Source organism: Heterodontus francisci, chromosome 36 (assembly GCF_036365525.1).
Source record: "Heterodontus francisci isolate sHetFra1 chromosome 36, sHetFra1.hap1, whole genome shotgun sequence".
In the NCBI taxonomy this organism is placed as follows: Eukaryota; Metazoa; Chordata; class Chondrichthyes; order Heterodontiformes; family Heterodontidae; genus Heterodontus; species Heterodontus francisci.
The window spans coordinates 9,003,696-9,030,692 of record NC_090406.1 but is presented as its reverse complement, the minus strand read 5'-3'; the positions used below and the strand labels follow the sequence as shown (position 1 = coordinate 9,030,692).

General features: G+C 44.1%; 2 protein-coding genes across 8 annotated transcripts in view; both read left to right on the top strand.

Annotated features, from left to right (window-relative positions):
* The window catches only part of LOC137351567 (CTD small phosphatase-like protein 2-B), a 42,255-nt gene extending 36,183 nt beyond the window's left edge, over nt 1–6,072 (top strand). For 5 of the 6 annotated variants that reach the window (XM_068016111.1, XM_068016106.1, XM_068016108.1 and 2 more), the window contains one exon: nt 56–377. In XM_068016111.1, the coding sequence (XP_067872212.1) occupies nt 56–106 (51 nt within the window). In that variant the 3' untranslated portion in view covers nt 107–377. Of the gene's footprint in view, nt 1–55; nt 378–5,540 lie in introns of those variants that run through there. The other variant, XM_068016110.1, reaches the window with a different exon arrangement.
* cers1 (ceramide synthase 1) overlaps nt 5,385–26,997 on the top strand; it is a 46,400-nt gene continuing 24,787 nt past the window's right edge. Inside the window, exons 1-3 of one of the 2 annotated variants that reach the window (XM_068016113.1) lie at nt 5,385–5,499; nt 6,106–6,367; nt 19,828–19,987. In XM_068016113.1, the coding sequence (XP_067872214.1) occupies nt 6,119–6,367; nt 19,828–19,987 (409 nt within the window). In that variant the 5' untranslated portion in view covers nt 5,385–5,499; nt 6,106–6,118. Of the gene's footprint in view, nt 5,500–6,102; nt 6,368–19,827; nt 19,988–26,997 lie in introns of those variants that run through there. The other variant, XM_068016112.1, reaches the window with a different exon arrangement.

Here is a 26,997-nt window from a genome sequence, read left to right as displayed (position 1 = left end):
CACAGTCTTTTTTTTTCTCTGTGGTTGTGAAAAACATAAATTATCCTATTTGTAGGATGATGTCCGGCCTGCGATTCGGAGGACCTATCCATTGGACAGGCTGTGAATGGAGTCCCAAAGCTGTGTTATGAGTTGCTTGCCAAGGAGCCAGGATTGAATGGGAGGTGGTTTTCAATAACTTGCTCCCCTTCCCCACATCCCACAATTTATATAATGAATACCATCGATAATGTGTTGTTTTACGGCCCAAATATTTTATAGCTGTGTACAACATGTAACTAAACTACTCAGCTCCATTAGTTGAGTCATGATCACCTCTGTCTTGTTTTATTAACTTGTTAAATCATTTTATTCATTTACAAATAAAAGATACCACATTAATGGCCACTGTGATAGTGTTGATGTTTAGTAGATTTCTAAATGTTAGATTTAAATCTGAAAATGGGTTGGTTTAGATAATGGAATGTTTGAATAATTGAGGGCGCCTTCCTCTTGACCCATACCGTTGATTATAACCAAACCTCCAATTGCTATAGAACGTGAGGAGAATGTGTTTATCGATTAAGTTCCGGTTTCGAGTGGGGAGGTCAGATGTACAAAGAGCTAGTTTTGTGTCGGACTCTGAAACTGTTATTGTGCTTGAGCAGAATTTCTTGAACAGATTCCAACTCTCCATGATGGAATCTGTGCACCCAGGTTCCCTCTAGTCCTGATATAATAGATCCTTGATGGCAAGGACATTAAAGTCTATCGAATCAAGGCAATGTAGATGGAGCTAAGACGCAGCTCAGCCAAGATCTATCTGAATGTTGCAACAAGCTCAGTGGCTGAAGGGCCTACTCCAGTTCCTGTGAAACCACTGAGTGAGCTTGGGCTGGTATCCCTGACGACACACCACCATTTCCTTACACACCAAATATGCAGTGGTATAAATACTATTGTCACAGCAAATAACCAATCACACAGAAGCATAATATTTGCCACATCAAAACAATCCTTTGCATAGAATTATGACGCTCAATGCTGGACTGGGACATTGAAATTATTGGCATCAATCACTTGGAAGGAGCCCTGGGGAGGGCAGGGAAAGCAGCACCACAAGAACTGCCACTTAAAGGAAGGAGATGGCAGTCATTGGGTTTGCTTCTTATGTTATGCTACATTTCGGGTGGCAGGGCTGGTACTGACGTACTTAGACCTTGCCATATCTGTTTGCCAACCAGAGCCAACCTTCTCTCAGCCTTGCAACAAGCATTGACAATTAAAAGGGTTTGTCAATCCCATTCGAATGTAGATCAAAAAATGAAATCGGCCTCATTTGTTTGCAATGCTTCAATCTGTTTCTGCAAGCTCCTCGCTTGGTGTGTCATATACCCTTCGGACCTCCTCACCAGTGCTCAGATGACAAACAAGAATATTAAACCAATATAACATTGCTATATCTGTTTGGAGGAAAATAAAATTTTCATGGCTGTTTTTTTTGTTCAAAATGCTACAGGGGATTAAGGTTTGATAGCAAAGTAACACCACAGCATTTGGGAACATCACAAATGAAATAGTTAGTAATTTTAGATGAAGATTTTACACTATTAGCAAGTTTTAAATGCCTGCATTTTGTACCTCCACTTGAAATAACTCGTGGAATTATGGATCCTTACAGGACCGAGGGAGGCCATTTGGCCTGTCCTGCCTGTGTCAGCTCTTGGAGAAAATTGTCCAATTTAGTCCCACACCCCTGCCATAACCCTTCAAATTACAGTAAAAGCTTTGTTATCCAACATGTGCCGGATAATCAAAAATTATGGTTAATCAAGAGTTGTACTTACTAAGGCGGGCGGAGATCCAACACTTCGTTCTCAAATTATTGCCGGAAGACCAGGGTCCAGCATTGGGAAAGCCAAATTTTTAAATTTTCCCTTAATCCTTCAGGGTCGGAGTACCATTTTAACTGTAGTTTACGTGAGAGTCAGCCCTTTCCATCAAAGCCTGACTAACTAACGCTGAGAACAATCAACTGCACTTGGAAAAGCTTGGCCCACGAGAGCTTTGGGAGATTTTGGAAATTACACATAATAGAGCTTGGTAAAGTGCTGGAATACAAAGCTTTTACTGTAGTCCTTTTCCAATACATGCCCAATCTGATCCTGCCATATTTTCAGGCAGTGTGTTCCAGATCACAATTACCCTCTCTGAGGAAAAAAAGTGTCTCCTCATTTTCCCTCTAATTCTTTTGCCAATTGTTTTATACCGATGACCTTTAGTTACTGACTCACTTGCAATGGGAAACCATGAAAACCCCTCATAATTTTGACTTCAATTAGGTCTCCCCTTAACCTTCTCTGCTATAAAAACAATTGCAGCTTCTACAATCTCTCCAGATAACTGAAGACCCTCATCCCTGGTATTATCTTGGTTAACTCCTCTGTACCCTTTCCAAGGCTCTCGATCTTGTTTATACTCTGTGGCCAGTGCCCCTCTGAACATTCCTTTCTCATTCTCTTGAGATGCACACTGTATCTTACAAGCTGTTCCACCCTAGAAGGATATGGAGATGGGGTTTGACAAAATAAGGAGAGGAAGCTTGCGTGGAGCATAAATGTTGAAATGGAGACTCATTATACCACCAACTATTTTAATTTTCCTCCTCCCCCTTGACCTCTAAATGTTGCTTTCCTTCTGTGTTTCCTTGATTATGTAATCTTCAGGCTTTTGCAAGTCAACCTTGGCATCCCCTGAACAGTACTCCCTGATTTGATTTTTTTTTTTGCTCATTTTAACCTTGGTGCCAAATACTGAGAGCCAGTTCCTTACCTTTCTTAAAAAAAACGTTGTGTGCATGTTTGGAATTGTGTCTGTCCCCGGGTTTAATCACACCTTCTAATCCGGAACATCATTAACAGCAGAAGTCTCTGTAGAAACCCAATGGAGTACCTTAAGAACTTGCATTATATGTAGCACTTAGGTTGTCCTCCAGATGGCCAAAGTATTTTACAACAGATGGATTACTTCTGAAGTGCTGTCAGATGGCAGCCAATTTTTGAGCACAACAAATGAGGGAATGACTGGATAATCTTGCCAAGGTTTCTTTGACAGCACCTCCCAAACCTGTGACCTCGACCACCAGGAAGGACAGTAGGTGTATGGGAATACCACTACCTGCAAGTTCCCCTCCACGTCACACACCATCCTGACTTGGAACTATATCACCATTCCTTCATTGTTACTCAGTTCAACATCCTGGAACTCCCTTCCTAACAGTACTGTGGGAGTTATTTCACCACACGACCTGCAGTGGTTCAAGAAGACAGCTCACCAGCACTTTCTCGAGGGCAATTAGGGATGGGCAATAAATGCTGGCCTAGCCAGTGACACCCACATACTGTGACTGAACTAAAAACAAAATTAGCGTTATTTGAGGGATAAATGTTGGTCAGGACACTGGGAGACCCTCCAGCTCTTCACTGGGTACATTTGCTCTGCAACCAGACAATGCCTCAGTTTAACATCTCATCTGAAAGACAGCACCTCTGACAATGCAGCACTCCCACATGACTGTATTAAAGTATTAGCTAGATTACAGGCGTAGGTTCTATAGTGGAAATTGAACCTCATAATCTTCTCCTTTAGAGTTGAGAGTAAGCAACTGAGCCAAGCTTGCCCAAGGAGGGCAAATTAACTCTGTTAAAATAGTATCAGTGATTCTTAACAGTTCCTCAGAAATCCACACCATTGCATGGCCCATCATTTAACTTGGTAAAGTGACCTGGACGGTTGCTGTGGGAAATGACAGTAATGGATTTTCTTTTAAAAGGAGTAGATGCTTCAATTAAGAGTAGTTATTACAAAGGGTAACTTACAGTTTGATGATGTCCAGATGGCACCAATTCATGCTACACTGACAGAAAGATATGCAGTGAGGCCAAGACACTGCAACGCATGTGACCCATCAATGTACAGCCCTTACAAGTCACCCCGCAGTTCCAGTACAAAGGTTGCCCTGAATTGCAATGTAACTTACTAAATTTTTGTAACATGAGACTGTGTCACACCTCGTTTTCATCCCTCAAACAGGAATTTTGCAGCTTGATCCTGACCAATTCATAGAATTACATAGAAATTACAGCATAGATACAGGCCATTCGGCCCAATGTTTATGCCCCACATGAGCTTCTTCCCCTCTCCATATCCTTCTATTCCTTTCTCCCTAGTGTACTTATATGGTTTCCCCTTAAATGCATCTACACTATTCACCTCAACCACTCCCTGTGGTTGCAAGTTCCACATTCTCACCACTCTCTGGGTAAAGAAGTTTCTCTGGAATTCCCTGTTGGATTAATGAGTGACTATCCAGTTCTGGACTCCCCATATCTTCTCTACGTCTACTCTATCAAACCTCTCCATAATTTTAAAGACTTCTATCATGTCACCTTTCCGTCTTTTCCAGAAAAAGCCCCAGCCTGTTCAGTCTTTCCTGATAGCTGTACCCTCTCAGCCGGTATCATCCTTGTAAATCTTTTTCACTTCCTCCAGTGCTTCTGTATCTGTTTTGTAATATGGAGACCAGAACTGTGCACAGTACTCTAAGTGTGGTCTAAGTAAAGTTCTAAATAAATTGAATATTTTCTACTTTTAAATTATATTCCTCTGGAAATGCGCCCCTGTGCTTTGTTTATGGCTTTGTTAACCTACTTACAAGCATTTCTTTTCTCGTCCCACTCCAGAGATTTGAGTCCAAAAATCTAAGACAATGTCCAGTGCAGTATAAAGACAGCACTGCACTGTTGGAGGCACCATTATTTGATGTTAAACCAAGACCCCATCTACTCTCACAGTGTGGTAAAGATCCCACTACACTATTCTGAAGAGCAGTGGAGTTCGCTCTGGTGTCCTGGCCAATATTTTTCCCTCAATCAACATCACCAAAAACAGATTATCGGATCATTATCACATTGCTGTTTGTGGGAGCTTGCTGTGCGCAAACTGACTGCCATATTTCCTCCAACAGTGACTACATTTAAAATAGTACTTCATTGGCTGTGAAGCACTTTGGGACGTCTAGGGGTTGTGAAAGGCGCTGTCTAAACGCAAGTCTTTTATTTCAACATCCAAGCATTAGAGGTTTTCCTATCGCTTATAATCCCATCTCCTGACCTGCTCCAGGAAAGCAGCAAGTTGATAGAGAGCTCGGTGGGGGGGCAGTTGAAAATCCCCAAATACCGTGCACATCGCACAGTGCATATATAAATATTATATGGCTGTTTGCTTAAGTGATCGTAACTGTGGGAGTGGGCGGGGATAAAGAAGGGTCATGTGAAGGGAATGGTGAGAGATCTTTAAGGGCTGTCAATTGAACAGTCGTATGGCTTGTGCTGTCTTGGGGCTCGCTGTATATCTTTCCGTTTCTGTGGACGGGTCTTGGAGCCATCTGGACGAGACCAGACTGGAAAGGGGGAGTCATTCTGCTTCTTGTTTCTGTGTTGTGGGAGTGGTAAAAGAAACGTGAGTAGCCTGTCAAATCTGGAGCTTTGTTTGTATTTCAGATGTGCTGATACATTGCAGCAACCGGCAGAAAACAAGGAGCTGGAGGGAGAGGGGTTTAAACCCCGGGGCTTTGCAAGTGAAACTGACCCAGGAGCGGGTGAAATTGACGAGACAAGGGGGCGAGAATCCAAGCGCAGAACTAACTGGGCCTGGGAACCGAGCAACATCTGAACAGAAATCTTCTGTCTAAAAGACCAAGGCGATTACATTCATTCTTCATGAATAATTCATAAGCCAGGGATTTCTCAACCGTTGCACGTTATTTGAGTCGATTTCGTTTTGTAAAGCGGGCGAGTACGAGACTTCGAATGGTTTTGTATCGAGATGTAGACTTGATTCATTAAACAATTAACGCGGAGCAATAAATTGCAACATTCCTGGGAGATACTTTGTATCCAGTAAAAACATAAGCACATTGTTTAAAGCTGGAAGATCAGATACATTGTTTCCTTTCCAACCCAGGGGAAAGTATCTCCCTGCTTGACTCTGTTTTGTTTATTTAGGGTTTTACAGCGGAGTGTTTTTTTCTCTAATTTCTGGATTAATATTTTTTAATCGATTGAGGAATTGGCGTTAAATGGAGGCTGGCGATCGGAAGCCGGCTGTTGGAATGGTGCAGCCCATGCCTGGATATGGCGAGGTGCTGGTGAGGAGCTTCTCGTGTATGAACACTGCGATCTTGGAGTGCAGGGACTGCGGATTTGAGCTCTCTAAACGGACCCTGCTGGAAAACGCCTCCCTCACCGCTACCGAGGGGCTTTTGTTCCTGGTTTGCGCTGTGGGATGGACCCTGCTACGGAAAACTGCTTCACGCTACCTGTTCCAGGTCAGTCAGTGAGTGTTTGTGCCCCTTATTGTATTTGTTGAGCATGTGTGTTTTAACCTTTTAAAAAAAAAGGGCTGTCCTGAACATATATTAAAACGGAGTAACTATTAAAACACATTCTCATTTCTCTCCTCTCTCATCTTCCCACGCACCTCTCCTCACACCCCTCTAATCTATATATGGATATACAGTCTATTTAATTTCGTTATCTATATAAAATGTGATATATATGATGTATATCAGTTATTTTACCTACACTGTGAATCAATATATTTATAATGTATAATCTGACCGATAATGTAACAAACGGAGGCTTTATTTGACTGATGCTGGTGCGCTATTTATGTACAATGGAATACATTACCAGAGCAGGCACTGAATATATTGGGCGGATTTCAGTCTGTTGGGCTAAAATGGGCCTCTTGGATTGAGATTCTCTCATTACTTTGTTTCTGATGTGCTCTTGTGCATCTCATTCTTTGAAATAGAGCTCCATGTGTTAAAATGGGGTCTTCCATAATACAACTCTCCTCTGATGATTGGGACTCCCAGTTTCTGTACCTTCTAATATGCTGTGGCCAATTAGATCGGGTAATGGCTCATAATATTTAGTAGGTAGGTGATTGACCTTAAATGGCAGAGATTCCGGTCACGTCCACCTCAGGACATTTGCCCCAATGAGCACCCCTATGATCCCTTCAAACTGCAGAAGACAGGTTGTTGCAGACTGTGTCGGGTTCTGTATCCACAGTGGGCTTTGTAACTATACTTTACAATGAGCAGGGAAAAGAAGGTGGGACTGGCATATGCTGGATAGAATAGCAGAGAATTGGATTTGCAATGTTCACAAAGTGAACTTTTCTTTTTGTGTGGTTTATGATGCTTTTTGAACCTCTTGATCTATATAGTGCCATGACATATTGAAACATCTCCGAGCATGTCACACAATGTGCAGTGACTCTTGTTACATCAACAAATATGGCAGCCATTCTGCTCCAGCAACCACCCATAAACAGCGGTGAGATGAAAGGCCAGTTCAGCTTGTTTTTGTATATGATGCTTGAGCGAAGAATGTTGGCCAGGACACTGGGAGAGCTCTCGGCTCCTATTCACATAGTAGTCATGATAATGTTACCCTCCACCTGAAGCAAGAGAACAGGCAGATAGGGCCTGGATTTACTGTCTCGCCTGAAGGACAGCACCCCAACAAAAAGTAACCACTTCATTTTCTGATGAGTTTTCTCCACTCTTGGCCTGACAGCTATGAGTCACTGGTTGACTTGTAACAGCAGCCAACATCTTACCCAAGTGGCCCCTTCATGGCCCATGGTGAATGGAAGTAGGATATTAGACTGTGGAGGGCAACGTGATAAAACCCAATTTTGTTCCCAGCTAATGTCCATAATTGGCCAGTTACCAGCCAGTGGAATGGGAAGCTTGGATGATTCCCCCATATCACTAATATTCAAATGGATTGTCTGGTCATCGTCTATAGGCTGTGGGATCTTGCTGTGTGCATATTGGCTGCTGTATTTTCCAACATCACAACAGTGACTGCACTTCAATAATAATTTCATTGGCTGTAAAGTGCTTTGGGATGTCCAGAGATTGTGAAAGGCACTATATAAATGCAAATCTCTCACTCTTTTTTTTTCTTTCTTTTCTTTCACATGCACTCTCTCTCTCCTCCTTTTGCGCTCTCTTTCTCCCTTAACCTTCTCTGCTCCACTCAAAAAAAGCCTTAAATCCTCAAATCTATCATTCACTGCTGTGAGGCCCACCCACCACCAGTGCCTGGTGCTGTCCTAGTTTCTGTTTTTCTGTTCTAAAATCACGATAGCAGACACCACTCCAGGCTACAACATTTACACGATTCCCATGAGAGCTGTTGTCAGGCTGTAGAATAGCACTATGCTGGCATTGCGGGAGAATTAGAATATTAAGACAAAAAAGATTAAGAGGCAATCTGATAGAGGTATTCTAAATTTTGAAAGCTTTTGATCTGATAAGCTATTTCCACTGGTTGGTGAGTTGGTAACTAGCATTATATAGAATTTGTAACATACTACAACAACCACTTGTATTTATATAGCACCTTCATCATGATGAAACGCCCCAAACCCTAACCCAAAGTGGCATTATAAAACAAAATATGACACAAAGCCACATAAGGAGATATTGGGGCAGGTGATAAAAAGCTTGGTTAAAGAGGTAAGTTTTAAGGAGCATCTTAAAGGAGGAGAGAGAGGCGGAGAGTTGCAGGGAGGGAATTCCAGAATTCCAGAACCAGGCAGCTGAAGGCACAGCCGCCAATGGTGGAGCGATTAAAATCAGCGATGTTCAAGAGGCCAGAATTAGAGGAGCGCAGAGATCTCGGACGGTTATGGGGCTGGAGGAGATTAGAGATAGGGAGAGATGAAGCCATGGAGAGATTTGAAAACAAGGATGAAAGTTTTCAAATTGAAGCATTGTTTTGCTGGGTGCCAGTGTAGGTCAGCAAGTTGAGGGATTATGGGTGAACAGCATTTGGTGCGAGTTAAGACACGGGCAGCAGAGTTTTGGATGACCAAGTTTACAAAGGTTAGAATGTGGGAGACTGGCCAGGATTTTGTTAGAATAGTAAAGTCTGGAGGGTTTCAGCGGCAAATGTTCTGAGGCAGGGGCGGAGATGGGCGATGTTACAAAAGGTCGAAACAGGTGGTCTTAGTACGGATACGTGGTTGAAAGCTCATATTGAAGTCAAATATGACACTGAGATTGCTAACAGTCTGGTTCAGCCTCAGACAGTGGCCAAGGAGAGGGATGGAGATGATGGCTAGGGAGCGGAGTTTCCATTGGAGACCAAAGACAATGGCTTCAGTCTTCCCAATATTTAATTGGGAAGTACTGGATGTCAGATAAGCAGTCTGACAATTAGAGACAATGGAGGAGTTGAGTGTAGAAACAGGTCCTTCAGCCCAACTGGACCATGCTAGAGTTTATGCTCCACATGAGCCTTCCCCCACCATATTTCATTTTCCTACCTTATCCTTCTGTTCTTTTCTCCCTCATGTACTTACGTAGCTTCCCCTTAAATATGACGATGCAGATGTTTGACAGTCAGAGCATCCAATTAGAGGGAATAAATTTAAGGTCATCGTGAAATAAGCAAAGGGAAAGGTTACAAGATGATTTTTTTTTTAACCCTGAGCATTGTTGGAGTTTTGAACATGACCAGAAACAGTGATGGAAGCAGAATTGATAATAAGTGAAATTGAGAAATCTGTGAAAAAGAGGGCTATTTCAAAGATCCGGCACAGACACAATGGGCAGTAACCTTTTTCTAAGAAAAACAATTCCTCTTTGGGTAAGAAACCCCTTTTATTGAGTTGTTGACCATCAGCAGTAAGTCACTGAGGTTACATCAACAGCTCATCTCTCTCTCCTGAGACAGCTACCACCGGAAAGGACAGAGCAGCAATATTGTGGGAACACCGTTTCCTCTAAATTCCCCTCAATGTTACACGCCATACCAATTTGGGATTATGTTTGGTGACACCCCTTCATCTTTACTGGGTCAGTATCCTGGAATTATCTACCTAATTGTAATGATATGACTATGAAGACTGCAGAGGTTCAAGAAGATGGCCCACCACATTCTCCTGCTAGGGACAGGAATAAATATGGCCTCAGCAGTGTTACCCACATCCTGTGAAATAAAAGAGAGACTTGCATTAATATAACACCTTTCATGACCTCAAGACATCCCAAAGCGCTTTACAACCAATGAAGTACTTCTGAGGAGGTAGTTAGTGTTATAACATAGGAAACGTGACAGCCAAGTTGCAGCCCAAGCATGGACCATTTTAGTAAGAAATATAAATGCAAGTTCTCGTGCCTTTCACAACCTCTGCCAACGAAGCCCTTTTTAAAAAAAATGTAGTCACTTTTGTAATGTAGGAAAGCAGTCCATGTAGAAATGCAGCAAGACCTGGACAATATCCAGGCTTGGGCTGATAAGTGGCAAGTAAAATTTGCACCACACATGTGCCAGGCAATGACCATCTCCAACAAGAGAGAATCTAACCATCTCCCCTTGACATTCAACGGCATTTCGATCACTGAATCCCCCGCTATCAACATCCTGGTGATTACCATTGACCAGAAACTGAACTGGAGTTGCCATATAAATACCGTGGCTACAAGAGCAGGTCAGAGGCTAGGAATCCTGTGGCGAGTAACTCATCTCCTGACTCCCCAAAGCCTGTCCACCATCTACAAGGCACAAGTCAGCAGTGTGATGGAATACTCTCCACTTGCCTGGATGGGTGCAGCTCCGACAACACTCCAGAAGCTCGACACCATCCAGGACAAAGCAGCCCGCTTGATTGGCACCCCATCCTAAAACATTCACTCCCTCCACCACCGATGCACAGTGGCAGCAGTGTGTACCATCTACAAGATGCACTGCAGCAATGCACCAAGGCTCCTTTGACAGCACCTTCCAAACCCGCGACCTCTAGCAACTAGAAGGACAAGGGCAGCAAATACATGGAAACGGGACTTGGAACTGTATCGCCATTCCTTCACTGTCGCTGGGTCAAAATCCTGGAACTCCCTTCCTAACAGAACTGTGGGTGTACCTACCCCACATGGACTGTAGCGGTTCAAGTAGGCAGCTCACCACCATCTTCTCAAGGGCAATTAGAGATGGGCATTAAATGCTGGCCTAGCCAGGGATGCCCATATGCCATGAGTGAATTAAAAAAAATACAGCAGCCAATGTGCACACAGCAAGCTCCCACAAACAGCAGTGTGATAATGACCAGATAATCTATTTTAGTGATATCAATTGAGGGACAAAAACATTGGCCTGGTCACTGAGGCAAATGTCCCTGCACTTCTTTTGAATAGTGCTATGGAATCTTCTACACCCACCTGAGAGGGCAGGCAGGGCCTCTGTTTAACAGATCATTTGAGATATGGCACCTCAGACAGTGCAGCACTCCCTCAGTACTGCACCAGAGTGCCAGCCTAGATTTTGTGCTCTTGTGGGGCTTGAACCCACAACCTTTTGACTCCAAGGTGAGTTTTCTTCTTTGTTGATCACTGAGCTATGGCTAACATGATGAAACAATAAATAAAAAACTGGAAATGAAAGTAATGAGTCAACTTGCTGAATGCTGGTACAAAACAAATATCACAAATGGAAAAGAAAAGGCCAGGATTGAACAGGATGAAGGAGACAAACTGAAAATCACAGCAATGAAATGAAGAGAACTTTAGGGTTGGAGAGAATGAAACCAGCCAGATGGCCTGTTAATGTGAGTTATTTATCCTTCTATCGTCCAGCAAGCTGGGAATCTGTTATTGTCTGGCTGTGTGCAATAAACACGTGAGAAGCAAGTTTTCTGGGGTTATTCTGATCCTCTTTAGAAGTGGTTGCCTGGGCAAATTGTATGATTTGTGCTTAATCCATATTTGGTCATCGCTGGAAATTGCGGGACATTCTCACCGCGGTTAGGGATGGGCAATAAATACTGGCCTAGCCAGCAAAGCCCACATCCCATCAACAAATTAAAAAAAAGTTTATAGATGGTGTCAGTGTTTATTGTCCATCCTAAGTTGCCCCATGAGAAGATGGTGGTGAGCTGCCTTCTTGAACCACTGCAGTCCATGTGGTGTAGGGACGACCACAGTGCTATTAGGAAGGGAGTTCCAGGGTTTTGACCCAGCGACAGTGAAGGAACGGCGATATAGTTCCAAGTCAGGATGGTGTGTGGCTTGGAGGGGAACATTGGAGGTGGTGGTATTCCCATGCATTTGCTGCCCTTGTCCTTCTAAGTGGAAGGTGCTGTCAAAGAAACATAGGCAAGTTACTACAGCATATCCTGTAGATGGTACACACTGCAGCCACTGTGCGCTAGTGGTGGAGGGGTAGGGTGTTGAAGGTGGTGCTGAGCAAGTGGACTGCTTTGTTCTGGATGGTGTCAAGTTTCTTGAGTGTTGTTGCAGCAGTAAACTCTGGGACTGTAAAGAAATTCATTGAGCAAATGGCAGGATTAGAATACTGTTAAATACACAGAGGCAAACTTTCCTGCCCTCCGCTCCCATGTAACAGTGGAGATTTATCCAATCCAAGGGTTCCGATTACCACCCCCACTGAGATCTCAGACACCCTGAATTTTCTTGTCTTGTTCCTGATTTTGGCCAAATCTACTGCGTCCACACCCTATTCAGTTCTGTCCCTGACTCGAGGTTTTTGTGTTGGGTTTGGATCCACCTCAGCAGAAAGTGCCTTATGTCTGTGCCCATAACCTATGCCGAGCAAGTGTTTGGCTAGGGCAAGCAATAATGACAGGAGGAATCAATAGTTTACTCTATTCCCCTTAGAATTGAACAGCACAGAAGGAGGCTGTTGGGTCCATCATGCCTGTGCTGGCTCTTTGAAAGTGCAATCCAATTAGCCTCACTCCCCTGTTCTTGCCCCATAGCCGTACACACTTTTCCAAACCCCTTTTGAATGTCACAATTGAATCTGCTTCCACTTCCTTTACCAGGCAGTGCATTCCAGATTATAACAGCTTGCTGAGTTAAAAAAAAATTCTCCTCACCTCCGCTCTGATACTTTTGCCAATTACCTTAAATCTGTTTCCTCTGCTTGCTGATTGTAAATCCTTAAAACTGGATTTGTGATAGTTGGGCTGTACATTTTGAATTTAGTTTTTATATTCTACCAGTCAAGCTGCTGTAGTTTTGCACACAAGGAGTGAAGGTCAAGTGTAGTCTTCAGGTAAAAGTGGGTTAGACCGAAGGGGATAACTGGACCAGGGTTTGTCGATGTAATCTGTAAACAAGACCTCTGACTGGAAGCAAAGAAGTAGAGGTGTCTTTGCATTATAAGCTGAAGAGCTGGGAGATGCTCTACTCATGCTATAGTGCCACTACTGGTGGGAGGGTATAATTACAGCATGACAAGTTTACATAGGCATTTTACATTATAAATCCCTATGTCCACATTTATAATGATAATTAACCCAAAAGCATGACAAAAAAGTAGAAGTGCATGGAGACATAAGATTATTAATATATAATTGATATTTTCAATGTCTGCCTGTATGTTGAGTTCAAGTGTCTGGATTGGGGCTTAACCCATGTTCTTCTGACTTGAAGGTGAAAGTGCTCACCTGAGCCAAGGCTGACATCCAAGGTAGTATTTACATTGTTGCTACTCCTGTGGGCCATGGATAAAGCAAACTGTAGAGGTGGACGTTGGTACCCTTAGAGTAGCAGCATGTTTGAGGTTGGCTTTGTCAGGAGCACCTGAGGTAAAAGTGCCAAGAAGCTACAATAGAGGAACTCCTGCAATTTACAGTTCCCACTTGTAAGTATAAAACTGTAACATCGGATTATATTTGAGGTAAAGTTACCTGTATCCCTGTTCTCATTTATAATAAATACCAGATCATTAATTTTATTCCCTTTTTAAAATAGTTCTTTTTCCTGTAAAGCAGTCAGTGCCTTTCATGTAGAGACTTCTGATGGTGTTTCAAGTTGAAAGGGATACCTCATGGGATAGGATGAAAGGTATTCCAATCCGCTGATGGGGCCTGGAGATATGTTGGATCACATCACCGATCCGGCAGCGCTTTCTAGGTTCTGCAGTCTTGGTTACTCAAGTCTGTAAATAAAGGGTACTTTGTAGAGGTAGCAGGATAGTGTACAGTGAATGGAGAGGGTATTGCAAAGAGGAAGTGTATTACATTACATGTAGAATGGTGTATAATAGTTATAGGGGATCTGTTTAGCACAGAAAATGGCATATAATTGGACACAGGATATGCATAGAAGTGAATGGTGTATACTTTACTGCAGTATTGAGGAAGTGCTGCACTGTTGGAGGTGCCATCTTTTGGCTGAGATGTTAACCGAAGCACTGTCTGCTCTCTCAGGTGGACGTATAAGATCTCATGGCCACTATTTCAAAGATCAGCAGTGGAGTTCTTCCTGGTATCCAGGCCAATATTTAAGCCTCAATCAACATCACTGAAACAGATTATCTAGTCATTTAGCACAGTGCTGTTTGTGGGATCTTGCTGTGTGTAAATTGGCTGCTGCGTTTCCATCAAAAATAGTTCATTGACTGTAAAGCATTTTGGGAGGTCCTGAGAGATGCAATATAAATGCAAGTCTTTTTTCTTCTTAATGAGTTGAGTCAGCTCTTTAAAACACTAAAGATTTCAGTAAGGTTTACAGCTACTATCTCAGAAGGTTAGTAAGAAATGATTCCATTGCAAAGTGATTTTCCCATCTCTAGTTGCCCGGGGAAGGCAGTGGTGATGGGCCACCTTCTTGAACCTTTTGCAGTAATCATGGCGATGGTGCTTTGTCGGGAGTTCCAAGACTGGGACTCAGCACAAACGAAGGATGGGCCCTGCCATTATTTATCTTGTTATTGTGTTTGTAGCATAGGTCTTGCAACTGGGAGGCTTCTCAGGCAACCTCAGAGTCAGCTACATGCTGTGGAACTGCAGTCACATGTAGACCAGGCCAATTAGGGGGCCTTGGTTTAACGTCTCATCTGAACATTGGCACTTCTGCCACTACAGCACACCCTCGGCACTGCACAGAAGTGCCAACCTTGATTATGCGCTCAAGTCTCTGGAGTGGGGCTTGGACCCCTCAACCTTATGACTCACAGGCGAGAATGCTACCAAACAAACCAAGGTGAGAGGGTGACTGTTCAAAATATTTAGGCTAGTAATTATTTTTAATTTTAAACAATTCCGTGCTCACTCACTAATCCGGTCTTTACGGTGTGGTATAAAAAGATATGCAGTCACGGTGCTTGTATAATTTTTCCCACTTGCTGTCAGTGGTGACACATTACATTCCTTAACAGCACCCGGAATGGTACAATGGATGCACGTAACCTCTGAGCTATCATTACCAGCCAGTCAGGCCAGGCATAAGCAGGAATCTAGTCAGAGGAACCAGCAGCATATAGAATCGTACTGAGCCAGGGGAGTGTTGCAAGGCAGTTCAGATAACATCACAAGTCCTAATATGAGAAGGTTGGGCATTTAACTCCCAGTGCCCCCTCTCTTCCCCTTTCTTTCCACGCGTATACTTTCTCTCCTCAGGGCTCAGACTATTGCCGGGGGTGTAATTTCACAGGCATTGCCCATCCTCCAGAGCCTCAACAAAGTGAGCCAATGTGCATCCAGATGTTGGGTGTTGGCAGGCTATTCAACTGTGGGGGCCTTCAACTTTCCAGCAGGAGTTGGTATTCAGCTAGCAGATCCTTATTTTAATTTCACATGCTTTTCTCTCCCCTCTACATTTTTAAAAAAACCCGGAGACAGTGTGGGAAATCTAATACTTGCATTGGAGGCAGTACAGTGAAGGTTCACTAGATTGCTCCCTGGGATGCGAGGCTGAGTAACTTGGGTCTATATTCTCTGGAGTTTAGAAGTGAACTCATTGAAACTTACAGCATTGTGAAGGGGCTTGACAGGGTAAACAGGCAGGTGGTTTCCGCTGGCTGGGGAATCTAAAACATGGGGGCATAGTCTCAGGACAAGGGGCCAATCAATTAGGACTGAGATGAGGAGAAATTTCTTCACTCAATTCTGGGTACTGCCTGTGTGGAGTTTGCAAGTTCTCCCTGTGTCTGCGTGGGTTTTCTCCGGATGCTCCGGTTTCCTCCCACAGCCAAAGACTTGCAGGTTGATAGGTAAATTGGCCATTATAAATTGCCCCTAGTATAGGTAGGTGGTAGGGGAATATAGGAACAGGTGAGGATGCGGTAGGAATATGGGATTAGTGTAGGATTAGTATAAATGGGTGGTTAATGGTTGGCGCAGACTCGGTGGGCCGAAGGGCCTGTTTCAGTGCTGTATCTCTAATTCAAATCAAAATCAAAGGGTTGTGAATTTTGGAATTCTCTACCCCAGAGAGTTGTGGATGCTCCATCATTGAATATATTTAAGACTGGGATAGACAGATTTTTGATCTCTCAGGGAATCAAGGGATATGGGGAGTGGGAGGGAAAGTGGAGTTGAATCCCAAGATCAGCCATGATCGTATTGGATGGCAGGGAAGGCTCAATGGGCCATGTGGTCTACTCCTGCTCCTATATCTTATTTTCTTAATCAAAACCTCAACCCAAACAATAATGGGGGTTCTGTCTGTCTCTCAAGGCTGCCTTCTAGTGATGAAATGAGGAACAGCAACAATGGCAGCCTTAGGCTGCCCTGCACCCACCTTTCAATTGGAACAAGTGAAAAAGAAAGATTTGCATTTATATAGCACCTTTCACAACCACATCTCAAAGTACTTTATAGTTAATGAAGTACTTCTGAAGTGCAGTTACTTCTGTAATGTAGGAAACACAGCAGCCAATTTGTGCACAGCAAGCTCCCACAAACAGACTTGTGATAACCAGATAATCTGTTTCTGTGATGGTGGTTTGAGGGACACTGGGAATAACACCCCAAATCTTCTTTGAAATAGTGCCATCTAAGAGGGCCTCAGTTTAATGTCTTATCTGAAAGACAGCACCTCTGACAGTGCAGTACTCCCTCAGGGTATCAGCCTTGATTTTTTTTCCTTTTGTGTTCAAGTTCTGGAGTGGGACTTGAACCCACAATCGTCTGACTCAGAGGTGAGAGCATTACCCACTGAGCCACAGCTGACACTCTCTGGTAAACAGTGGGGAAATAGAAGAGTGAGGATAAAAATGATGGAGCTGTATAAAACTCTAGTTAGGAGTACTGTGTACAGTTCTGGTCGCCACACTATAGGAAGGATGTGATTGCACTGGAGAGGGTGCAGAGGAGATTCACCAGGATGTTGCCTGGGCTGGAGCATTTCAGCTATGAAGAGAGACTGAAAAGGCTATGGTTGTTTTCCTTAGAGCAGAGAAGGCTGAGGGGGGACCTGATTGAGGTAAACAAAATTATGAGGGGCATTGATAGGTTAGATAGGAAGAAACTTTTTCCCTTAGCGGAGGGGTCAATAACCAGGGGGCATAGATTTAAGGTAAGGGGCAGGAGGTTTAGAGTGGATTTGAGGGAAAAAATTTTCACTGAGGGTGGTTGGAATCTGGAACACACTGCCTGAAGGGTTGGTAGAGGCAGGAACCCTCACAACATTTAAGAAGTATTTAGATGAACACTTGAAATGCCATAACATACAAGACTATGGGCCAAGTGCTGGAAAATGGGATTAGAATAGATAGGTGCTTGATGGTCGGCACAGACATGATGGGCCGAAGGGCTTGTTTCTGTGCTGTATAATTCTATGACTCTAAGAAGTGGTCAGATGAAATAGACCCACAGCATCTGGACGCACATTGGTAAAATGACCACTTTGTCAAGCCACCGGAGGATGGACAATGGCTGTGAAACTACACTCCCAGCATGACTGAGTCTTCAGGAGAGAAAATACATGCTTGTACTGTTTAATTTTATCCTTGTCTTGCAAAAGGAAGGTAAAATTTGGATACAATTTATCATATAAAGTTTCCAAAATAAAGGTAAAACCTGGATATTATTCCTGGTAGATGTGCACCCAGGCCAGGCCAGGCTAGGCTGGGTCAGGAAGGTGCCCAGTTGGAACCCCAGATTGTGCTAAATTTGCTGATCTCAGTCGGGGCAGAGATAGTGGGACTTTGTTCCTCCTCAGTACTTGAAAGGCACTGAGGAGAATTAATCAACCAGTGTTCCCACTCCTGATCCAGTAGAGCCCTGCTGCTGTGGAATGTGCGCTCAGTTGTGATGCCCCCACAGTCGAATAGTCTGCTGGCATTTAACTGCCTATGGTCACCCATGAAGAATGGTAGTTGGGGGTGAAGTTAGGGTGTGGGAGGAGGTTTGGTGAGGTGGTGCAGTCACCCTTGGAACCCATTAGGACTTGACGTCCTCCAAGGAAGTGGGGAGAAAAATCCTCCAGTTTCTGTCGCGTTTTGTTGTGTGGGAGGACTGGATCTGCGTCAGCTCGATAAGAATTTCATTTATTCCCACTCCCCCTCACGCCCTGTTAAATGTTTCCTCCTCTGCATTTGTCACATGCTTTAAATATTTAATTTGACCTTTTATGAAACTGGGTTCAGTCTTTGATATCGTAAAAAAAAATTAAACCATTTACCAAACATTATATCCTCATCAAAATTGTCAGGATTTTACTGAATAAATCCACCCTGGAATACATAATTAATATTTCATCAGGATAAATACTTGAAAGGGGAAAAAAATTCTGGCCTGTGGAGACTGAGCTGGTGAGTGAAACTAATTGGACAGCTCTTTCAAAGAACCAGCACAGACATGAGGGGCTGAATGGCCTTCTGTTGTACTGTTACCTCTGGTGTCCCCCAAGGATATTTCCATGGCCCCGTCCTATTTCTTGTCTACATGCTACCCTTCAGCGCCATCGTTCAAAAGCACAGCATCAGTTTCCACACGTACGCTGACAACTGCCATATCTACCTCACCACCATCTCTCCCGACCCCGCCACTGTCTCCAAGTTGATGTGAGCAGAAATTTCCTCCTAAATAAATATTGGGAAGGACGAAGCCATTGTAGTTGATCCACATCACAAACTCCGTTCTTGAGCCATCAACTCCAATCCTCTCCCTGACAACTGTCTGTGGCTGAAACAGACTGTTTGCGATCTTGGTTTCATATTTGACCTCGAGATGAGCTTCTGACCACATATCCACACCTTCAATTAGACTTCCTATTTTCACCTCCCCAATTCTGCCCATACCTCAGTTCATTTACTGCTCTGCCTCTGTATACATTTTCAAGTGGGGAAGAGACTCCGCTTGACTTCACGATCCCAACATGCCCCTGGTCATCCTCTCCAGTTGTACACTTCGTAATCTTAAACTCATCCAAAACTCGGCTGCCTGTGTCCTAACTTGCAGCAAGGCCTGTTCATCCATCATCGCTGTGCTCGCTGACCCACATTGGCTCCTGGTTAAGCAATGCCTCTTTTTTTGTAAAACTCTCCTCCTAGTTTTCAAATCCCTCCGGGGCCTGACCCCTCCCTGGCTCTGTAATCTCCGCCAGCCCCACAGCACTCCCCAAGGCAACCACCTGCTCTTGCAAGCCTGTGAAGCAGGTTTTCTGCCTGAAAGGCCTCCAGCTTGTTAGTCAGGCTGCCTTTGGGTGGAAATGAGACAAAAAAATTAAAAGGAGCAAATTGCAAACTGCAAGACATTCGGGAAACCCTATTCTTCTGGGTTTCCCATCCTTGTAATGCTCGACCCCACCGCCCTCCAGGCTAAATCCTGGCTGATGTGTACATTTCAAGTGAGAGACTTGGGCTTGCCAGTGATGCCTCCCGTGGTCAATTAGCCCACCAATGCTCACTGTTGATGTTCACTAAGAAAGTATTACTATTTGACCAATGCCTGAAGTTAGCAATCTGCTCTGACCAGGGGTGGTGACGTTTGCCATTTCTCTCTCTCTTTCAGCCATTAGCCCATTGGTGTGACCTGCAGCCCAGGGATGCAGCCAAAATGCCGGAAAGTGCTTGGAAGCTGATGTTCTACGCGGCCTCCTGGTCCTACAGCACTTATCTGCTCTTCCTCACGGACTATCCTTTCTTCCATGACCCGCCATCTGTTTTTCACGGTACAGTAAGCAGTTAAACTGTCTTTAGTCGTATCATAACTAATGCACTAGTTTTTTTTTTTAACACATTCCGCTGCTTATGGTCAGGCTGGTCAGTCCCGGAGAATGGAATGATTTGAATATCCAGTGTCAGCGTCAAGAACTTCCAGGTCAAGTGTAGCCCAGTCAGAAGCACAGTAAAGTTTTCTCTCCACTCTGGCTCAACAATACTAATTAAAGCAGTTGAAATGAATATTAAAGAGCTGGAGAGTGAGATCTTTCCCCTGGTGGGGGAGTCTAGAACTAGGGGGCACAGTTTCAAAATAAGGGGTCTCCCATTTAAGATGGAGATGAGGAGGAATTTCTTTTCCTGAGGGTCATTAATCTTTGGAATTCTCTTCCCCAGAGAGCAGTGGAGGCTGTGTCATTGAATGTATTCAAGGCTGAGTTAGACAGAGTTTTGATCTACAAGGGAGGTGAGGGTTTTGGGGGGGGGCCATGAGGAAAGTGGAGTTAAGGCCGCAATCAGATCAGCTGTGAGCTTATTGAATGGCGGAGCTGACAGTATTTCTTTGCTGATGAGCGGTTGGGAAGTGTTGATGTCCAAAGGGACCTGGGCGTCTTTTTTCATGAGTCACTGAAAGCTAACATGCTGGTGCAGCGAGTAATTAGGAAGGCAAATGGTATGTTGGTCTTCATTTGCTAGGGGATTTGAGTACAAGAGTAAAGATGTATTGCTTCAATTGTATAGACCCTTGGTGAGACTACACCTGGAGTATTGTGTACAGTTTGGTCTCCTCATTTCGAAGAATGAGAGGTGATCTCATTGAAAATTACAAAATTCTGACGGGGCGTGACAGGGTAGATGTAGATAGGATGTTTCCCTTGGCTGGTGAGTCGAGAACCAGGAGACATAATCTCAGAATAAGGGCCAGGCCGTTTAAGACTGAGATTAGGAGGAAGTTCTTCACAGAGTTCGTCTAATCTTTGGATTTCTCTACCCCAGCGGGCTGTGGAAGCTCAATCATTGAGCACACTCAAGACAGAAATGGATAGATATCTGGAGACTAATGACATCAAATGATATGGGGATAGCACAGGAAAGTGGCGTTGAGGTAGAGGATGAGCCATGATCCAATTGAATGGTGGAGCAGGCTCGATGGGCTGAATGGCCTACTCCTGCTCCTATTTCTTCTGATTTTATGTCTTGAAGAGATAGCTGTTCCATCCCTACTACCGTCCAAGATCTCTGCGTTGCTCTGATTCCGGCTTCTTGCACACCCCTGATTTCCTTCACTCTGGTGGCTGTGCTTCCAGCTGTCTTGGCCCTAGAGTCTTGACTTGGCTCCCTAAGCCCCTCCGCCTCTCTACCTCTCTCTGCTCCTCCTCAAAACCTACCTCTTTGACCAAATGTTGCTCACCTGCCCTAATATCTCCTTATGTGGCTCAGTGTTAAATTGTTTTAATCATGCTCTTGTGAAGCACCTTTTGAGAAGTTTTTACTCCATTAAAAATGCTATATGAAGTTAAGCTGTTGCAGAATGCAAAGGATCAAACATGATGGGAAAGCACATATTGTTAGAAGAAAATATCTAGAGTAAGTATAAGCTTGCCATCAGTTGGTCGTTTTGGTAAGTTAGCTTGTCTCAGTTAGCAGAATTCTTCTCTCAGAGGCAGAAGGTTGTGAGGTTAAGCCCCAATCCTGGATGCGGGCAGATACATTAGGTTAATGCTCTCATGCAGATATAGGGGTAGTACTTCAGAAGAGACATCAAGCCATGAATGTGTGTGTTAAGGACCCCAATACACTACATAAAGAGCAGAAAGTTCTCCCCAGTGTCCTGGCCAAAATCCCTCCCTTAAGCAACACTACTCACAAAAATTAGATTAATTGGTCATTCATCTCACTGCGGTTTGTGGGATCTTGCTGTGTGCAAAGTGTCTGTCATGTTTGCCCACATTGTAAATCCCTGCACTTAAAAATAATTCATGATCTTTTGTGTGATATTAGTGATGTAAAGGTACTATATAAATACCAATATTTTAAATCGTTCAGTCTTGTAATATGCCTCCAATCCCTCCCCCTGTCCCCAGAGCTTGTTGGGAAGTCAAATGCTTTCAGCACCCAATTAATGAATCATTGTGTACTGCCAGTGAAGAGTTTTTCTCTTGTAGATCTGTTTGTTGCTAAAACAGATATTTATGTCTTATCAAATGAGCTGTTGCGGAGGGTTTAATTTTGTTAGTGTTGGCAGCATTGTAGGCAGAACTGAGTTCTATACAAGTCCTTGGAACAATGAACGTTGTATTGGCAAACCGTACAAGAGAGATGCAAACGTGACCCTGAAAGACCTTCACCAATCACAGACAGCGAGCTCTCCTCATCCCTTAACGCAAGAATCTGCTGGAAGAGCCACTCAGTGCCTGGAAACAATTCTCATGTGTACTGTTACACCATTTGATCAAAGTGCTGACTGGTCCAAGCTGGGGAGGGAAGAAATTAAAGGTACAATCGTCTTACAGGGAAACAGAGGGATGTGAAAGACTTTATATTCCTCTGACTGGTCCTGAAAACTAATGACCCAAAATCATCCATTCCCTCAAATATATATCCACGCACCCAGACCAATCAGTTTCACCTTCCCGAACCCACGACCTCCACTACCTAGAAGGATAAGGGGAACAGGTGTATGGGAACATCACCACCTCTAAGTCACACACCATCCTGACTTGGACATATCGCTGTACCTTCTTCGTCGCTGAGTCAAAATCCTTGAACTCCCTACCTAGTACTCACATAGTGCTGCTATCATACAGACTGCATCATCACAAGGGCAATTAGGGATGGGTAATAAATGCCAGCTTTCCCAGTGACGCCTGCATTCCTAGAATGACTTATTTAAAAACATGTTCAGTACTCTCTGTGTAACATCATTGAATGTATACTGTCTCTTTACAAATAATCTGGTCATTATCATATTGTGGGAGCTTGCTGTGCACAAATTGGCTGCTGCATTTCCTACATTACAACAGTGACTACACTTCAAAAGTACCTAATTGGCTGTGAAGCGCTTTGGGGCAGCCTGAGATCATCGAAGGCACTATATAAACGTAAGTCTTTCATTCACAATGCAGCGACGGATTTCCTATTGAAGAAGATCACTGTGTTGTGTATGCTTGACCAACGATTGCCAAGTTTCGTTTCAAGATGAAGGTGACACTTTAACTTTGTAATGGCTGAAGGATCTGCAGTGCGAGGAGTCCAGCAGTGTCGATTTCCTATAATCCGAGCTACAGCCTAATCTCGGTGCAGTGTCCCAACCCTGAAGTCTTCTATCTTTTAAAATGTGTGTTTGCCTGGGGACACAGTGCCTCAGTGTTTTGCATCGCCAGGGGTAAAATGTGGGGTTCGAGCCTCCAAGTCACCCTACAGTGAGTTCCTGATCTCTGGAGAGGGGTGAGGGCAGCGTTAGAGAGGGATTCTCTCACACATACATTTTTCAGGAGAGATCACTGCATAGCGACTGGGTGCAAGAATCTGGGAAGATTTTCCCTCCTGTGCCCAGACTAGTTGTGCTGAGGCGAATTTGAGCTAACTCAGCAGAGACAGGGGCTCAAACTTTCAAGGTCCCTGCTTTGAGGCTGAGCTGTAGCCAGATGAACCAATGGGGGGGAAGATGTTCTGACAATATAGAGCAAAGTAGGAGGCCATTCGGCCCAGCATGCCTGTGCCAGCGCTTTGAAAAGAGCTATCCAATTAGTCCCACTCTCCGCTTTCCCTAAAGCCCTGCAATTTTTTCCTTTTCAAGCATTTATCCAATTCTCTTTTGAAAGTTATTATTTAATTTGCGTCTGCCATCCTTTCAAGCCGTGTATTCTAGATCATAAAAGCAAAATACTGCAGATGCTGGAAATCTGAAATAAAAACAGAAGGTGCTGGAAATACTCAGCAGGTCAGGCAGCATCTATGGAGAGAGAAGCAGAGTTAATGTTTCAGGTCTGTGACCTTTCATCGCAACTGGCAAAAGTTAGAAAAGTATTAGGTTTTAAGCAAGTGAAGCGGGGTTGTGGGGAGGGTGGGTTTGGTGGGGAAGAGAACAAAAGGGAAGATGCGTGATAGGGCAGATGGCAGGAGAGATTAAATAACAAAATTGTCCTGGGACAAAGGCAAAGAGTGTGTTAATGCTTGTGGTGAAAGACAAAGCATTCGTCCAGAGAGAGTGTTAATGGCAGAATAATGAGCAGCTCTGTCCACATGAAAAACAGGCACATGGTTAAAAAAAAAGAAAAATATTTTTAAAAAGGCCAGTCATGCTCTGAAGTTATTGAACTCAATGTTCAGTCCACAAGGCTGTAGAGTGCCTAATCGAAAGATCAGGTGCTGTTCCTCGAGCTTGCGTTGATGTTCACAGGAACACTGCAACAGGCCAAGGACAGAAATGTGGACATGAGAGCAGGGTGAGGTGTTGAAATGGCAAGAAACTGGAAGCTCGCGGTCATGCTTGGGGAGTGAGCAGAGGTGTTCCGCAAAGTGATCACCCAATCTACGTTTGTAGATGTAGAGGAACCCGCATTGTGAGCAGTGAATACAGTATACTAAATTGAAGGAAATACAAGTAAAACACTGCTTCACCTGGAAGGAGTGTTTGGGGCTTTGGATGGTGAGGAGAGAGGAGGTAAAAGGGCAGGTATTACACCTCCTGCGGTTGCATGGGAATGGGACAAGTTGTCGGGGGTGAGAGAGTGGACCACTCGCGGAGGGAACGATCCCTTCGGAATGCTGACTGGGAGGGGAAGAGAAGATGTGTTTGTTGGTGGCATCACGCTGGAGGTGGCAGAAATGGCAGAGGATGATCCTTTGGATGTGGAGGCTGGTGGGGTGGAAAGTGAGGACAAGGGGAACCCTGTCGCGGTTCTGGGAGGGAGGGGAAGGGGTGAGGGCAGAAGTGCAGGAAATGGGTGGGACACGGTTGAGGGCCCAGTCAACTACACTGGGGGGAATCCTCGGTTGTGGAAAAAGGAAGACACTGGGCGGCACAGTGGCGCAGTGGTTAGCACCGCAGCCTCACAGCTCCAGGGACCCGGGTTCGATTCCAGGTACTGCCTGTGTGGAGTTTGCAAGTTCTCCCTGTGTCTGCGTGGGTTTTCTCCGGGTGCTCCGGTTTCCTCCCACAAGCCAAAAGACTTGCAGGTTGATAGGTAAATTGGCCATTATAAATTGTCACTAGTGTAGGTAGGTGGTAGGGAAATATTGGGACAGGTGGGGATGTTTGGTAGGAATATGGGATTAGCGTAGGGTTAGTATAAATGGGTGGTTGATGTTCGGCACAGACTCGGTGGGCCGAAGGGCCTGTTTCAGTGCTGTATCTCTAATCTAATCTAATCTAATATCAGAAGCGATGTTGAGGAAGGTTGCATCATCAGAGCAAATGCGTTGGAGACGGAGAAACAGAGATGGAATGGAGTCCTTACAGGAAACAGGGTGTAAGGAAGTGTAGTCAAGGTACCCCTGGGAGTCGATGGGCTTATAATGAATATTAGTAGACAGCCTATCCCCAGAGATGGAAACAGAGAAGTCGAGGAAGGGAAGGGAAGTGTCGGAGATGGACCATGTAAAGTGAGAGAAGGGTGGAAATTGGAAGCAAAGTTGATAAAGTTTTCCAGTTTGGGGTGAGAGAAGAAAATGGTACCGATGCAGTCATCAATGTACCGGAAAAAGAGGCGAGGAATGGGGCCTGAGTAGGACTGGAACAAGGAATGTTTGACATATCCCACAAAAAGACAGGCATAACTAGGACCCATGCGGGTACCCGTAACAACACCTTTTACTTGAAGGAAGTGTGTGGAGTTGAAGGAGAAGTTGTTCAATGTGAGAACAAGTTCAGCCAGGCGGAGGATGGGGACTGGTTGGGCTTCTGTTCAAGGAAGAAGTGGAGAGCCCTCAAACCATCCTGGTGGGGGATGGAGGTGTAGAGAGATTGGACGTCCATTGTGAAGAGGAGACGGTTAGGGCCAGGAAACTGGAAATTGTCAAAATGACATAGGGCGTCAGAAGAGTCACGAATGTAGGTGGGAAGAGGCTGGACCAGGGGAGAAAAGATAGAGTCAAGATAGGAAAAAATAAGTTCAGTGGAGCAGGAACAGGCATTCCAGATCATAACAACTTGCTACACTTAAAAAAAATTCTCCCCTCTGATTCTTTTATCAATTATCTTACATCTATGTCCTCTGATTACTGACCCTCCTGCCAGTGGAAACAGTTTCTCCCTATCTAGTCTTTATCAAAATAACTTTATATCTCTTGAAATATTAAAAATAAATACACAGGAAAAGTTCTGATAATGTCATGAGTGTATGCTTTCAAAGCATTAAGTAGAATATGTAATATGAAAACAAATCAATATAAATTGCAATTTGTGGCTTAAATATCAAATGATTGCATCTAAAAATAATTTAATCAAGTGAGCCTTTCAAGCCCTGAAACCTGAGCAATAGATTTGTACTGTATTTCAGATACTGCGGCAATGCTGCATCATTAGACTCGCCAAATATGAATGACTGTTATGGCAAGGAAGGATTCTCTGCTGGAAGGATCTGTGGTGGAGCCAAGTTGAGCAGTTTCTCTCTCTGCCAATTCCACCAGTCGTAGTTTAACTGAATTCGGCACGTGCAGCAGCAGATATCAGCAAAATCTTATGGAACATAAGACATAGGAACAGGAGTGGTCCATATGGCCCCTCGAACTTGCTGCTCCATTCAATAAGATCATGGCTGATCTACCTCAACTCTACTTTCCCGCTTTATTCCCCTATCCCTCAATGTCCAAAATTCTATCGATCTCCATCTTGAATGTACACAATGACTGAGCATTCACAAACCTCTGAGGGAAGAAATTTCTCCTAATCTCAGTCCTAAATGGCCGACCTCCTGTCCTGAGACTGTGACCCCCAGGTCTGGACTCTCCAGCCAGGGGGAAACAGCCTCTCAGCATCTACCCTGTAAAGCCCACTTAGGAATTTCTTATGTTTCAA